The sequence below is a fragment of the Limulus polyphemus genome, unplaced genomic scaffold (assembly GCF_000517525.1).
Source record: "Limulus polyphemus unplaced genomic scaffold, Limulus_polyphemus-2.1.2 Scaffold735, whole genome shotgun sequence".
Classification (NCBI taxonomy): Eukaryota; Metazoa; Arthropoda; class Merostomata; order Xiphosura; family Limulidae; genus Limulus; species Limulus polyphemus.
In genome coordinates, this window is record NW_013666345.1 from 97,948 (window position 1) to 109,837 (window position 11,890).

The 11,890-nt window shown below is 31.9% G+C and overlaps 1 protein-coding gene across 3 annotated transcripts in view; it reads right to left on the reverse strand.

The window, feature by feature from the left end:
• Nucleotides 1-1,438: 1,438 nt before the first annotated feature.
• LOC106460246 (DNA replication licensing factor mcm4-like) overlaps nt 1,439-11,890 on the reverse strand; it is a 54,015-nt gene continuing 43,563 nt past the window's right edge. For all 3 annotated transcript variants that reach the window (XM_022386919.1, XM_022386918.1, XM_013919931.2), the window contains exons 16-19: nt 9,932-10,086; nt 5,969-6,086; nt 1,905-2,146; nt 1,439-1,694 (exon numbers count right to left, since the gene is read on the reverse strand). In XM_022386919.1, coding sequence (XP_022242627.1) covers nt 1,454-1,694; nt 1,905-2,146; nt 5,969-6,086; nt 9,932-10,086 — 756 coding nt within the window. In that variant the 3' untranslated portion in view covers nt 1,439-1,453. The remainder of the gene's footprint in view (nt 1,695-1,904; nt 2,147-5,968; nt 6,087-9,931; nt 10,087-11,890) is intronic.

The window sequence follows — 11,890 nt, forward strand, 5'->3', positions numbered from 1 at the left end:
ATTGTCCAAACCACAAGTTGTGACATCATAAAAGAGCAGGAATGAAGGGCTGTAGTTATACGTCAAACACAGAAGAAAAACCTAGAGAAGTAACGTGTGACTAGTTATATTCTCAAAAGGATAATATTCTCTTAGCAAATATGAATCTGTACTTTAAGTTGGGTAAAAAATTCAAAAAAAAAAGAAGAAGAAGTGGTTACAAGCAAGATTCCTCAGACTTAAAGAAATGAAGCTTTGAAATTTTTCTTTGCACATTACATCAAATAAATATTATAGAACAGTTGGAAGTAAACTTGTACTTAAATTTTAAAATGGTGATATGCAAGTATGTACTCTACACTTGAAAGGTGCTCACCAGCAATGACAGATTTAGTAAATTGTCTATATTAAATAATAAAACTTTTTGTTTTTCCCCCATCAGTCATCATCTCATACACTTTTTACCTCAAGCTGAATAATTGACTCTCAATCTCTGGCAAGTATAACATTACTCACTGAAATAACCACCTACACATCTCTGCAGTATAACCTGTTTACCTCTATCTTTTGAGTTTACTTCTAATGTAACTTTGAATAAGAGGGAAGTTTGGAGATGCTACAATTGTTAGAACTCTTGTCTTAAAATCTTGCCAACTTACCACAATTTAGGAAGTCTCTAGTTCTTTGTTATTGGTTTGCAGATAGCTAACATGGATTATTGTAGTTATTTGGATTGTGCATATACATTTATAACAGATAATGTGAATAAAGTTATAGAAGACATGTTAATAATTGGTTCAAAGACTGAATTGAACTAAATGTATAATAAGTATTTATTTCAATAAAAACAAATTTTAATTTTATGTTATATACACAAGAAAACTAAATAAGAAATTGGTAGAAAATAAATTTCTATGGTTTGATATGTTGGCCACAACACAATAATACCACTATCCTGCTTGATTTAGCAGGGCAACTTGCAATGACTATGTTTTAGCAGTCCCATGTTCCTTTAATGGGGAAGGTAAATTACCCCCAAATACATGAATTGAAGCTGTTTGAGAGATGACATAATACAATGGTGGTTTTTATGGGCTTCCTCAGTATTTTTCAACCTCAGAAGTTTGTCTTCAAACAAGAATCATAAATGTTGTTAGTTTACAGAAAACAAAAATTTGCATTATTTGTTTATACAACTTAAAAGTTATGAATATAAATGATAAATATAAAGCCAAGGTACTTTTTTAAGAAATGTAAAATATTCTGCTACTCTTCATATACAAGAAACAGGTAGGAAAAATCCCAAATCCATCTTTAATTTCTGAAAAATGGTTTAAATACTAACTTTCTCAAGTTTCATATAAGTAAACGTAGCAGTTTAAATGTAACGTTTTTAGAAAGAACAGTGACTAGCACCTGTTGGGCAGATAAGTTAACATTTTAAACCTGACAAAATATTTTGATTATCTGATATTCACACTTCCAATTTTCCTTTGATACTTACAGCTTCAGATTGTTCTTTCAACTCTGTCAGCACCTTCTGAAAACTGAAACTCTGTGTTTTCCCCTTGGACTGTAAAAGTTTCTTCAGAGCCTGTGCAAGTTCACTTCTTCGACGTCTAGCAGAATTGCTCATGCCAGTGGTCAAAATGGATATGTCAATTTTTCCAGAAGCAGGGTCTGTGGCAGATTGCTTCAAAGCCTCACAATGTAATCTATATTATAATACTTGTTTTGAAAGGTTTGCTTTCCTAAATTGCTACTTTAAAATACTTTGAATATATATTTTCAAATCTATTGGCATTATACACCATAAAAAATGTAGAAACAAAAGCATCAGAAGATTAAATCTATAGTAAGTAAATTTCAGGAAAATTTCTAACCACAGTCATTAGCACATTGTAAATTGTGTACAAATTATTTACCTTCTGGCTTCCTCCACATCCACCAACTCTACTACACTGGAGTACCTCACTTTTGCATGAGCCTCAGCCAGTCGTATGAGCGATTCCAACTGTCGAGGGAAGGCAGAAACCTGTCCTCTTCCACTGCCAATTTTACGCATATTAACATAAGCATCAATTAAGGCATGACCAGCAGGTTCACTTAATCTTGGCTGAACATAAGAACGAGCAAATGCTATGTAATCCTTTAAAAGTGCCATGTCCTGAAATAAAACTTGGTATCAATACAACTGTGTTTAGCTCTTTCATATACAAATAAAAAATGTTACATAAAAAAAGAACTTAAAATTTCTTTAAGGGAAAGAGAAATATGAGGTTAAAATTTTAGTCAATTGACCTTTAACAGATCTGTATGAAGGTTGAGTTGGCTGAAACAATAATCACATGCTTTCCTTTTCTTATAGCAGTTTTAGTCATGGCCTGATGAGTCCTGATATAAGGCAATGGTCTCATCAGCACTGGATATAGCAGATATATATATATATATATTTATTTATAGTGTAGTTAATATATTATTACATATTCTAACTTGCTTTCATCATAAATTCTTAGAATTTATTTTCACACACACAAATACAGGGCCAGATTAAAGGAGGGGTGGACAGGGCAGCCACCTGGGGCCCAGGCATAGCTTACCAGTACAAAAATGACATTTTAGGTTGTTTAACTCTTGAATGACAAAGTTACAAGTCACTATTAATATCATAGTAGTGGATAATGTATCATGGTTTAACTTTAATATAGCAGATAAGACAACACTTGAATTAATATCTCTATTTCATTTATGGCTATTCTAGGTACTTTTACATCAAATTTAGCAATATTTCTGAATAAAAGTTGATAACCCTAATTGACTGGTGCTCTCCTCCAAGGCCATCCAGTATCAAGAAGGCTTGTTTACTCTTGGCAACAATGCTGTTTTGCTTTGCCTTGTGTTTATTTCATTTCCTTATGAGTTGCTTACTTTATATTCAATTTGATTCAAGGCATTGTAATATAATTCCTGTATGGCCAATGTTCAGTTTCCTGAATAACTTTTTTTTCATTACTCTTGTTCTTGACAATTCATTGAGAGCTGCATGTTTGTATGTATATATGTATGCTCATTCATTTTTAATTAAATAAACTACCTAAACTAGATCAATTTTTCTGCAAAAAACTCAGAATCATGAAGAAGATTAAAATGATGTTGTGTAGTCAACTTTAAACACTGAACCACTAGTGTACCAGATTCGGAGTTGGACTAGTCAGAGCTACAAATTCCACAAGTTGAGAAAGACAAAAAATAACTGGTGGTTACTGTGCAGGAACACATTAGACATACAAATGCAATTGGGCTGTGAGGAGACAAAATCTCAGAAGAAATGCAAAACTATTGGATTGCAAAAAGTAGTGCCAAAACTATGCTAAAGAATTCTCAAATTCAGGTGTGATTCATGTGAAGGAAGGATATAAAGGATACTTTTCAAAGTTTTTCTTCACACATGTGCACCTGCTGGCAGGAGAACATGTGAAGCAAACATGGCTCTGTTATTCACCTGTAAAGTGTACTGCTTTGCTTGTAAATTCACAGCACGAGCAAGTAGCCACTTTACTTGTGGGTTTAATGATTGGAAGCATGGAGATGAGAGAATTGCATCTAATGAAAACATCCAACAGCATGGAGAAGCCATAGTAGTAATGTGCACAAGACATGCAGGAACTGTTTGTGTGGATGACCATATGGACATGGTTGTCCAGTTTGAAAACAAACAGCAATACTGGTACATGCTAGAGCATGCTGTCTGTGTGATAACATTTCTATGTGAGTGAGGTTTTTCACTACGAGGTGATGATAAAATCAATGGATCTCCATGCAATGGTGATTATCTGGGTGTGTTAGAGGTTCTCATAAACTATGATGCATTTGTCACTGAACACATCAAGCAGTTTGCCAACAAAGGCAAGGGCCATACATCATACTTGTCTTCCACCACTTGCAAAGAACTGATTATTCTGATGGGTTGCAAAATACTTGGGACAATTTTCCAGTAATTGAATGCAGCAGTTCAATATCTTTTCAATATCTGTCGATTCAACACCAGATTCACACCATCAGATCTCCTGACATTTGTCATCCACTATGTTCTACCGACTGGTCCTGAAGAAAGATTCCTAACGTTCTTACCGATGATCAGAAGAAATAATACTAACCTTTCTGGATAAAATTGGGATCAACATACAAAATTGTCACAGGCACTCATATGGTAACAGGTTAAATATGAGTATGAAATACACTGAGGTCCAAACTATAATCAAAGAGAAGTGCCCATTTGCAATGTTTATACCATGTATCACACTCACTTAATCTTGTGGGGAAAAACAACTCCAATTGCAACCCTGTGATTATCAGATTTTGTAACATTGTCAGAAAGTTGTACATTTTTTTCTGCATTGATATATTGCTGGCGACTACTGCATGAAAAAACTAAAGTATTTAAGGCTATCTGTCATTGATGGTCTGCATATCATGAAGCAGTCAGCCCAGCCATATGCAAAGTGTTGGAACCTCTGGCAACTGACATGGATCAGAAAGTTGAATGCCAAAATAATGTACAATTGATCCTTAACAAACTGGGCTAAATGGATTCAGCTATTCTCATTGTTATTTGGAACACTTTCTGAAGAGCTTCCACCAGAAGATTTTCTCACTTTAAGACACCAGCTTAAATTTGAATGTCATAATGTGCTTACTCGAATCCCTTGTAGATTTTGTCACAAGACCCAGCAGATAGAATGAGTCTTTCAAAGATCTGGGAATTAAACTGTGTTATCACAACGAGTACAATTCCTCTCAGAGAAGCATTTGGTTACCCAACCATCGCTGTGTTGATGGAGATGCAGAAACCACTATGCTGTTACCCAAGGATTCCTTCAAAACTGAAGTATTCCTTGTAATCATCGAAACTCTTATCATTATGTTAGAACATCCCTTAGAAGCATTTAGGGACATTAACCATGAATTTTTGTAAAAACTAGCTGCTCTCTCAACTGATGAGATCCAGCAAGCCACAGCAAATCTTTCACACTCCTGTCCACTTTGCTAGCTTGGTGGGATCTTCAACAGAGCATCAAGACTCAAGTGTTGAACAAGCTAAGTCAATATAGCTGAAAATGTTTAAATTCCTCCATGCACTCACTCAAACCTTTCCTCATGTTGAAATAGCTATTTGGCTCAATGATGGTGACAAATTGTGGCAATGAGTAGTCCTTCTCAAAACTGAAGTGGATAAAAATTGAGGTCAAGGACAGACTTAATTGTCTGTCAATTATAAGCATCGAGAGCAAAATCCTGAGAAGACTTGACTTCTAAAATATTATTGATGATTTTAGATGACAAAAATCTGGAAAACAGCTAATGTAGGGTTGTTACTTGTCTGTTATCTGTGCCTCATAGATTGTAAATGTCAAATCTATTTCTTAATTGTTATCACTGTCATATTAGTTACCAAATGTAAAAGTAAGATTTTTTTTGTATATTAAAGTGACATTGTTTACTGTTGATATAAGGTTTCATTAACGTAGTTTCATCATGTTATTGATTTTAATAAGTTATTTATTGAATGTAATTGTTTTCAAACCTAAAGAAAAATTACATGAGTGTATAGTGTTCTTTTCCTTAGCCCACCAGTGAAATATACTGCAGAATGTCATTGCAAATAGGGGGCCAATGGTCAGGCCATAGCCTGGGGCCCAAGTCACCCTTAATCTGTCTCTACACACACACACAAATCAGTGATTTGTCTTCAAACAATCACAAATGCTGTTAAAGAATTACAGGAAAAAGTACTAGTATTATTTTTTTTGTGTATATATATATATGTAAAAAGTTATGAATACAAAATAAAGGTAAAAATTCAAAATCTGTTAAATAATACATGTGCATATATCTGACCAGCTATCTAAAAAATAACATTTTATTCATTTTTTTCACTTTCCCATACATTATGTAGCAAAAGCAAAAATTATTTATGAGAATCACTCACAAGAAACTCTTCCTGCTCCTCTTCTCTAGTTTTGTAATAAAGTGACACCAGGTGGCGAGCCAGGCGTCTATCATACAACTCATCTTGAGGATCCAATATCAAGAAAATTAGATCAAACCTGTAATAGGATGATATACTAAGCAATGATAGATTTTGTGAAACTCAAAAAATTATAAATTTACTTTTGAAAATGGATATAAATAAGGTATTTGTAATTAAAATAATCCTTACTTTGTTTATTCTTTTGCATCTGTTCTAAAAATACGTTTTGGCTAATATTCTGATATTCACATATAGATATATTTTCAGTAATATACAAATATATCTCTTAAGGGTTGCTGAGTTTCAATTTTCCCAAATATCTGTTGCTAATAAGAAGTCAACTTATTTAAAATTCCTAAATGTTAATCTCGTAGGTATACACAAGTATAGTAAGATATCACGTCTCCATATTTGATATCATTGTATGCAAGGAGGGTTTTTTAGAAATTTAACCAGCTTGCAAATCTTGAATCTGTTGGAAAGACAAAAAGATCCAATTGGTTTATATAGCTTTAAAGCATCATACTACAAAATCATAGTTTCCTCGAGCTTTTTTCACTTTTTTTAACTTTCTCAACGCAGGATCGGTCAAATTAACCAACCTCGTAACCAATTTGTATTCATTATAGTTTCAATACTATACCTTTTAATAAACATCAGAAGTACTTTTACACACACACACACACAAAATCATATTTTTTAATGATGGATTTTTGCTGAAGATTTTGTCTGTGAATATATAGATTTGTTTTTTACTAATGCAAGTGCAGTGATTTTCATATTAGGATTAAAAATACTTTTCTTCATCTCAAAAATCCAAAATTTCATGCGTAATCTCTAAACCTCCTAAATAAATTTCAAAAAGTTTGTTTTCAATAAAACTTTGTATTCTATCTTTATCCTAACAATATATTTGATTCTTCAGCCAGTAGACAAATAATCAAAGTATAATGAGAAGTTGTAAAATCAGAAATAGAATGGGCAGCTGTGTCCTTTTTTGTTCATTACTGATCATGAAGTTTCAAAGCACTTCCCTTGAGTTAACTGCTAGACATTTCACATATATTTGCTGTTTATTACAAACCCACTGAAATTAAAGCAGCAAATCACCACTTGTGTTATTAGACTGTTTGCATGACACCATAATATGATACTCTCGAGAGCAACAAAGCACATGAAAGAAATAAGCTCACTGCTCCGATAACACAATGTGGGATTTAATGGCTCATGTATCCTACAGTGTTTACAACAAGAATTTTCTAGAGTAATAAGATTAGATTGCACTTGGAATCTGTGAAAACATTTATATATGGTTCCCAGTCAATCCAATAAATATTGCAGGTGTTTGAGTACTGGTTATCCTTCGGGAGTGTTTGGAATTTAGTGGCCTAGTGTACAAAAAAAAACATTTGTTATTTGTGCAAATTTTGCAAAATACAGTGATATTTCGGCTACTATACATTACATATGTGTGTGTGTGTATATATATATATTACTATTTACTCATAAATGTTTACATTTTAGTTACTTTCTGAAAACATAAAACAACAAATAAAAATTACATTTAAAAACGAAGATTTCGAGAACTACAATATTTTGTGCTTGTGTGTTAAATTTTGCCTTGATTTTCGTTTATTCTTCCAAATGGAAAGTGAAAAGATATTAATTTATATAGGCTTCAAATATACATCTTGGAAAACCAATAATATATCAAGTTACTATATTAGAACTCACAAAACCCATGTAATTTATCTGGGTCTATAAATGAGCTATAGGTGGGACTTGACAAAAGGTTTCAAAAAGATGGAGTAGGAGAGGAGCCACTCTAGTAGATTTGCTAAATATATTGACATCTCAGCAAATGAAAGAAATGGTTCTTATTTTATATTTATCTTGACCATATCTCAAATGAGTTTCTAATTCAATAAGCACTGTACACACTGTTAGGTAGGCGTGATAAAATATAAACTGAGCAATAAGACAAAAGGTGCTACGTGACACACAAAAATCAATATTTAGTGTTTTTTTTTAATTTCTTTATAAATCAAGAAATTAAAACATATATAATATTAAAATTTCAATTATAAACTATGTTTTGATGCCAATTTAATTGACATAAGTAATGATAAAGTTATTTAATACAATTTTGAAAATAACTCGAAGGTCATGACATGCACTTTAACCCTCTCAACACAGAGTGGGTCAATTTGATCGACCATGTGACCTCTTTGTACTCTTTCAAAGTCTTTATAGATTTGACACTTTGAATATAGAGTGTATATCTTCCCAAAATTTGACAGTCTTTCAGTAAATATTACAAGTCTTTCACATGCAAAAATAATATTTTTTAATAAAGTATTTTTAATCAACTAAAAAAAGATTTGAAAAGGAGATTTTCATGTTAAGATTAAAAATACTTTTTTTCATATCAAATTTCATTTGTGTAATCTCTATAATCTCATAAATACATTTCAAATGTTTGTTTTCAGTAAAATTTTATATCTTATCTGTTATTTTCTCTACTCTAACTGAGTGCAAGATTGGTCAATTTGATCAACATCATAACCACCAAAAAAACCCTAAATTATCCTCTTTTCCTTTCTAGAATGACATCAAATGTAACATGAAACAACATTTCTTTATCCTAAGTAGTTTTAAACTCATAACAGTATACATCTATTTATAATTAAATTTTATTGTTTTATTTTCCTTTGAACCATGTCTAACTGCTATTAATACAATTATAAGTTGTAAATCATTTGGGGAATGTGCAGCTCACGTTATGCTATCGAATTACATTACCCATGAGCTATTACATGCTGCTCGCGTGCATGCCTTATGAAATATTTTTATTATATTATCATTTACCCAAGAGATCCCTATTTTTAAATTTTAGTTACTTTTATAATAATAAATAAATAATAAACACGAAAAACAAGAAATAAAGTACTTACTCATGTCTTCTTTTTTTGCTGTCAACTGTTGATGACACATAACCATACTTTTTTATACTAATGATAGTAATGCACAAAATGATCTTTATTTAATTCAATAATACAGAGAGCATAGAATAATAACATGCAAAAAGCAGACAATTTCCCCTAACTATTACAATTTTTCTGGTTTTCTAATTATGCAACAAGAGCTGTTACAAATTCATCCAATCTAGTGGGAATGAAGCTTGTGCTAAAAGAGAAATCGACAATTCTCTGTTCAGAACACAGTGTAATATAATATGTAATTATTATAATAGCAAAAGAGGGCTGATTTTCTATTGGATGGCTCTGTAACCAAACAAAATTGAAAGCTATAAAACTTTGGTTTGTCTGAGCAATGACGATTTTATAGTGATTAATTTAAGTTCAATTTCCTACTTATTGAAGGGGTGGTGAATAAAATAGAGAAGATAGGATGCCCACAGAAAATTTGTCACCTTTCTTATACTAGGACTTTTTAAGATATTGCCTTATAAAATTAAGAACTTAAAACTTATATACTATTAAAATATGGATTATTAGTCATGATTTTATGCTATACTAATTGGTATAACATAAATATAAAGTAGTTTAATAAAATTTTGAATGTAAGCCACTATAACCTCATGACGTGTGCAATGAAAATGATGATCGGGCAGATAGGGTTGGTTAATAGGTAGATGCCAATAACACTACCATCAATGTGGCCATTATAAGAACAGACTGTGAAAGTAAACAAAAACAATATTAATTTTTAGAGACACTATTACAGAAACAGATTAATAAAAACATTTTCCACACAATTACACAAAATGATTTTTCAATTAAAAAGGCATAAATGTTGGTGTCATACTTATACAATACAAATGCACAAGTAGAAAGGAATTATGTGGAACACACTACAAGTTCTACAAATATAAAACAATACAAGAAATGTGGAACAAACCTTGACAGTAGTGTATGAGGAAGTTGAATGTTTTCAATTATTGTTTTGTTTTTATTCCACTGAGATTCCACAGGGTTAGCTGCAGCTAATACCGATGTTCGAGCGTTCATCTGACAGATGATCCCGGCTTTTGCAATGGATAATGTTTGTTGTTCCTACACAAGCAATCAACTTTTAGCATTAATCTGTTCTTTTCACAAGTACCATTCATCACAAACTGAAATTATAATATTATCCGAAGTAACAAAATACTTTCTAGCTTACAATTTTCAAAAATGTTTCAGCATTAGCTGGACATCGTACTTATAAAACATAAAAAATTCATCTCATTTCTCTCAATAGACTGTTGAACAAAACAAAGTTATCTCAATACTGCTGTATGTTCTTACACTGATTTCTGGTCTTTAACTATAAAAACTAGAGAAAAGTAATGAATATCTAACAAAAATCATTTAACAAGGCATTTTGTGTTCAATCTCCCAAATTTTTGAACCTAGAGAAATCAAATTACGTTACCTTATTCATCTGGTTTTGCTCCATTGAATAATATATTTTCTGTAGGTGTATGTCACTGTCTTTCTTATTGAATGCATTGTGAAATTTAACCCAATTGGAAGAGGTACAAGGCCTCTGTCATATTATCTTGAAACAAAATCAATACAACTTGCCTATTCTTTTACAAATATGTTTCGAGTGGTTTCTCTTAACCCTCATAAGCTATAACGACCCTAACTTCTCATACTTTCAGTTAATTGGATTAGTTGTTCTTGTTTCAGATTCAAGAACATTTTTTATCAAGACTGTGAGCTATTAGTTTAAGGGTAGCTGCCATTACAGTTTACCATATACTGTAGCAAAGTGCTAACAGCTACAGTCACACAGCATAACAATATACACCTATTTGTTTTTATATTTCTATAAACAGGAAATGTTTTCAATTATCAATTCCCCCTTTTAAACTCATGTAAAGTATCAGCCTCTACTATTGTTGATGGCAATTCATTCCACATAACAATCACCCTGTTGAAGAAAATATGTCTTAACTTGAGCCCAACTTGTCTTTTCAAAATCTTACACTTATGTCTTATTGTCTTCAGAATACAGCACCAAAAAACCAGGGACCTTTACCCTACTGATACTACGGATAACCTAATAAACATCATTAAAATCACCTTCTGATTTGGTTTTAATAACAGAAAATAAGATAAAAGGAGACCATTGTTAAACACCCATGAACTTTTGTGATTCCCACCAAAACTTTCTGCTATCCCTGAGATAGGATATGTGATCTGCAACTGTTTGCATACATGTTGATTACATTGCAAAAAGAGGTAATTATTTCTTTATATCAATCACTAGCTAAACCTCATGTGTAATACTGTGCACAGTTCTGGTCTTATTTATGAAGAGACATTAACTTATTGGAAAGGATTCAGAGCTTAGTAGGTAAAAACTGCCTTTAACTTTCATTTTTGTTAATTTGACAAGGAGAAGAAAATACTTTTGTTATGTGAGTAATTATTAATTTTTCACATTACTCTAAACAATCAATTTTATGAAAATAATATTTTACAATCTGAAACTTAGCATAAAACATTTTTCTATAGATACTGTCAGCAGTATAGTGGCTAGAAGAGGGTGTCAGCAGTAACAATACTAGAAAACTAGTAGCAAAGTTAGAAGACGTACTTCTACATACATGTATTCTGACTGCTAGGACATCCTTTTTTCTCCAGTGATTTGGTATCAGTATAATCAGTGATATTTAAACAATCAATTTTACATTAATAACTCTATAATCATCTTATTAAGTATTTATCCATTTTCATGATTATGCACCAGTGTGGTCTGCCAGCAAGTGAAGATGGTACATTGAAAATTAAGGATTAAAGCATGTAGAATTTGGTATGTAGATAAATGAAACAAACCATCAATTATACAAAAAGATGGAAATTGAGA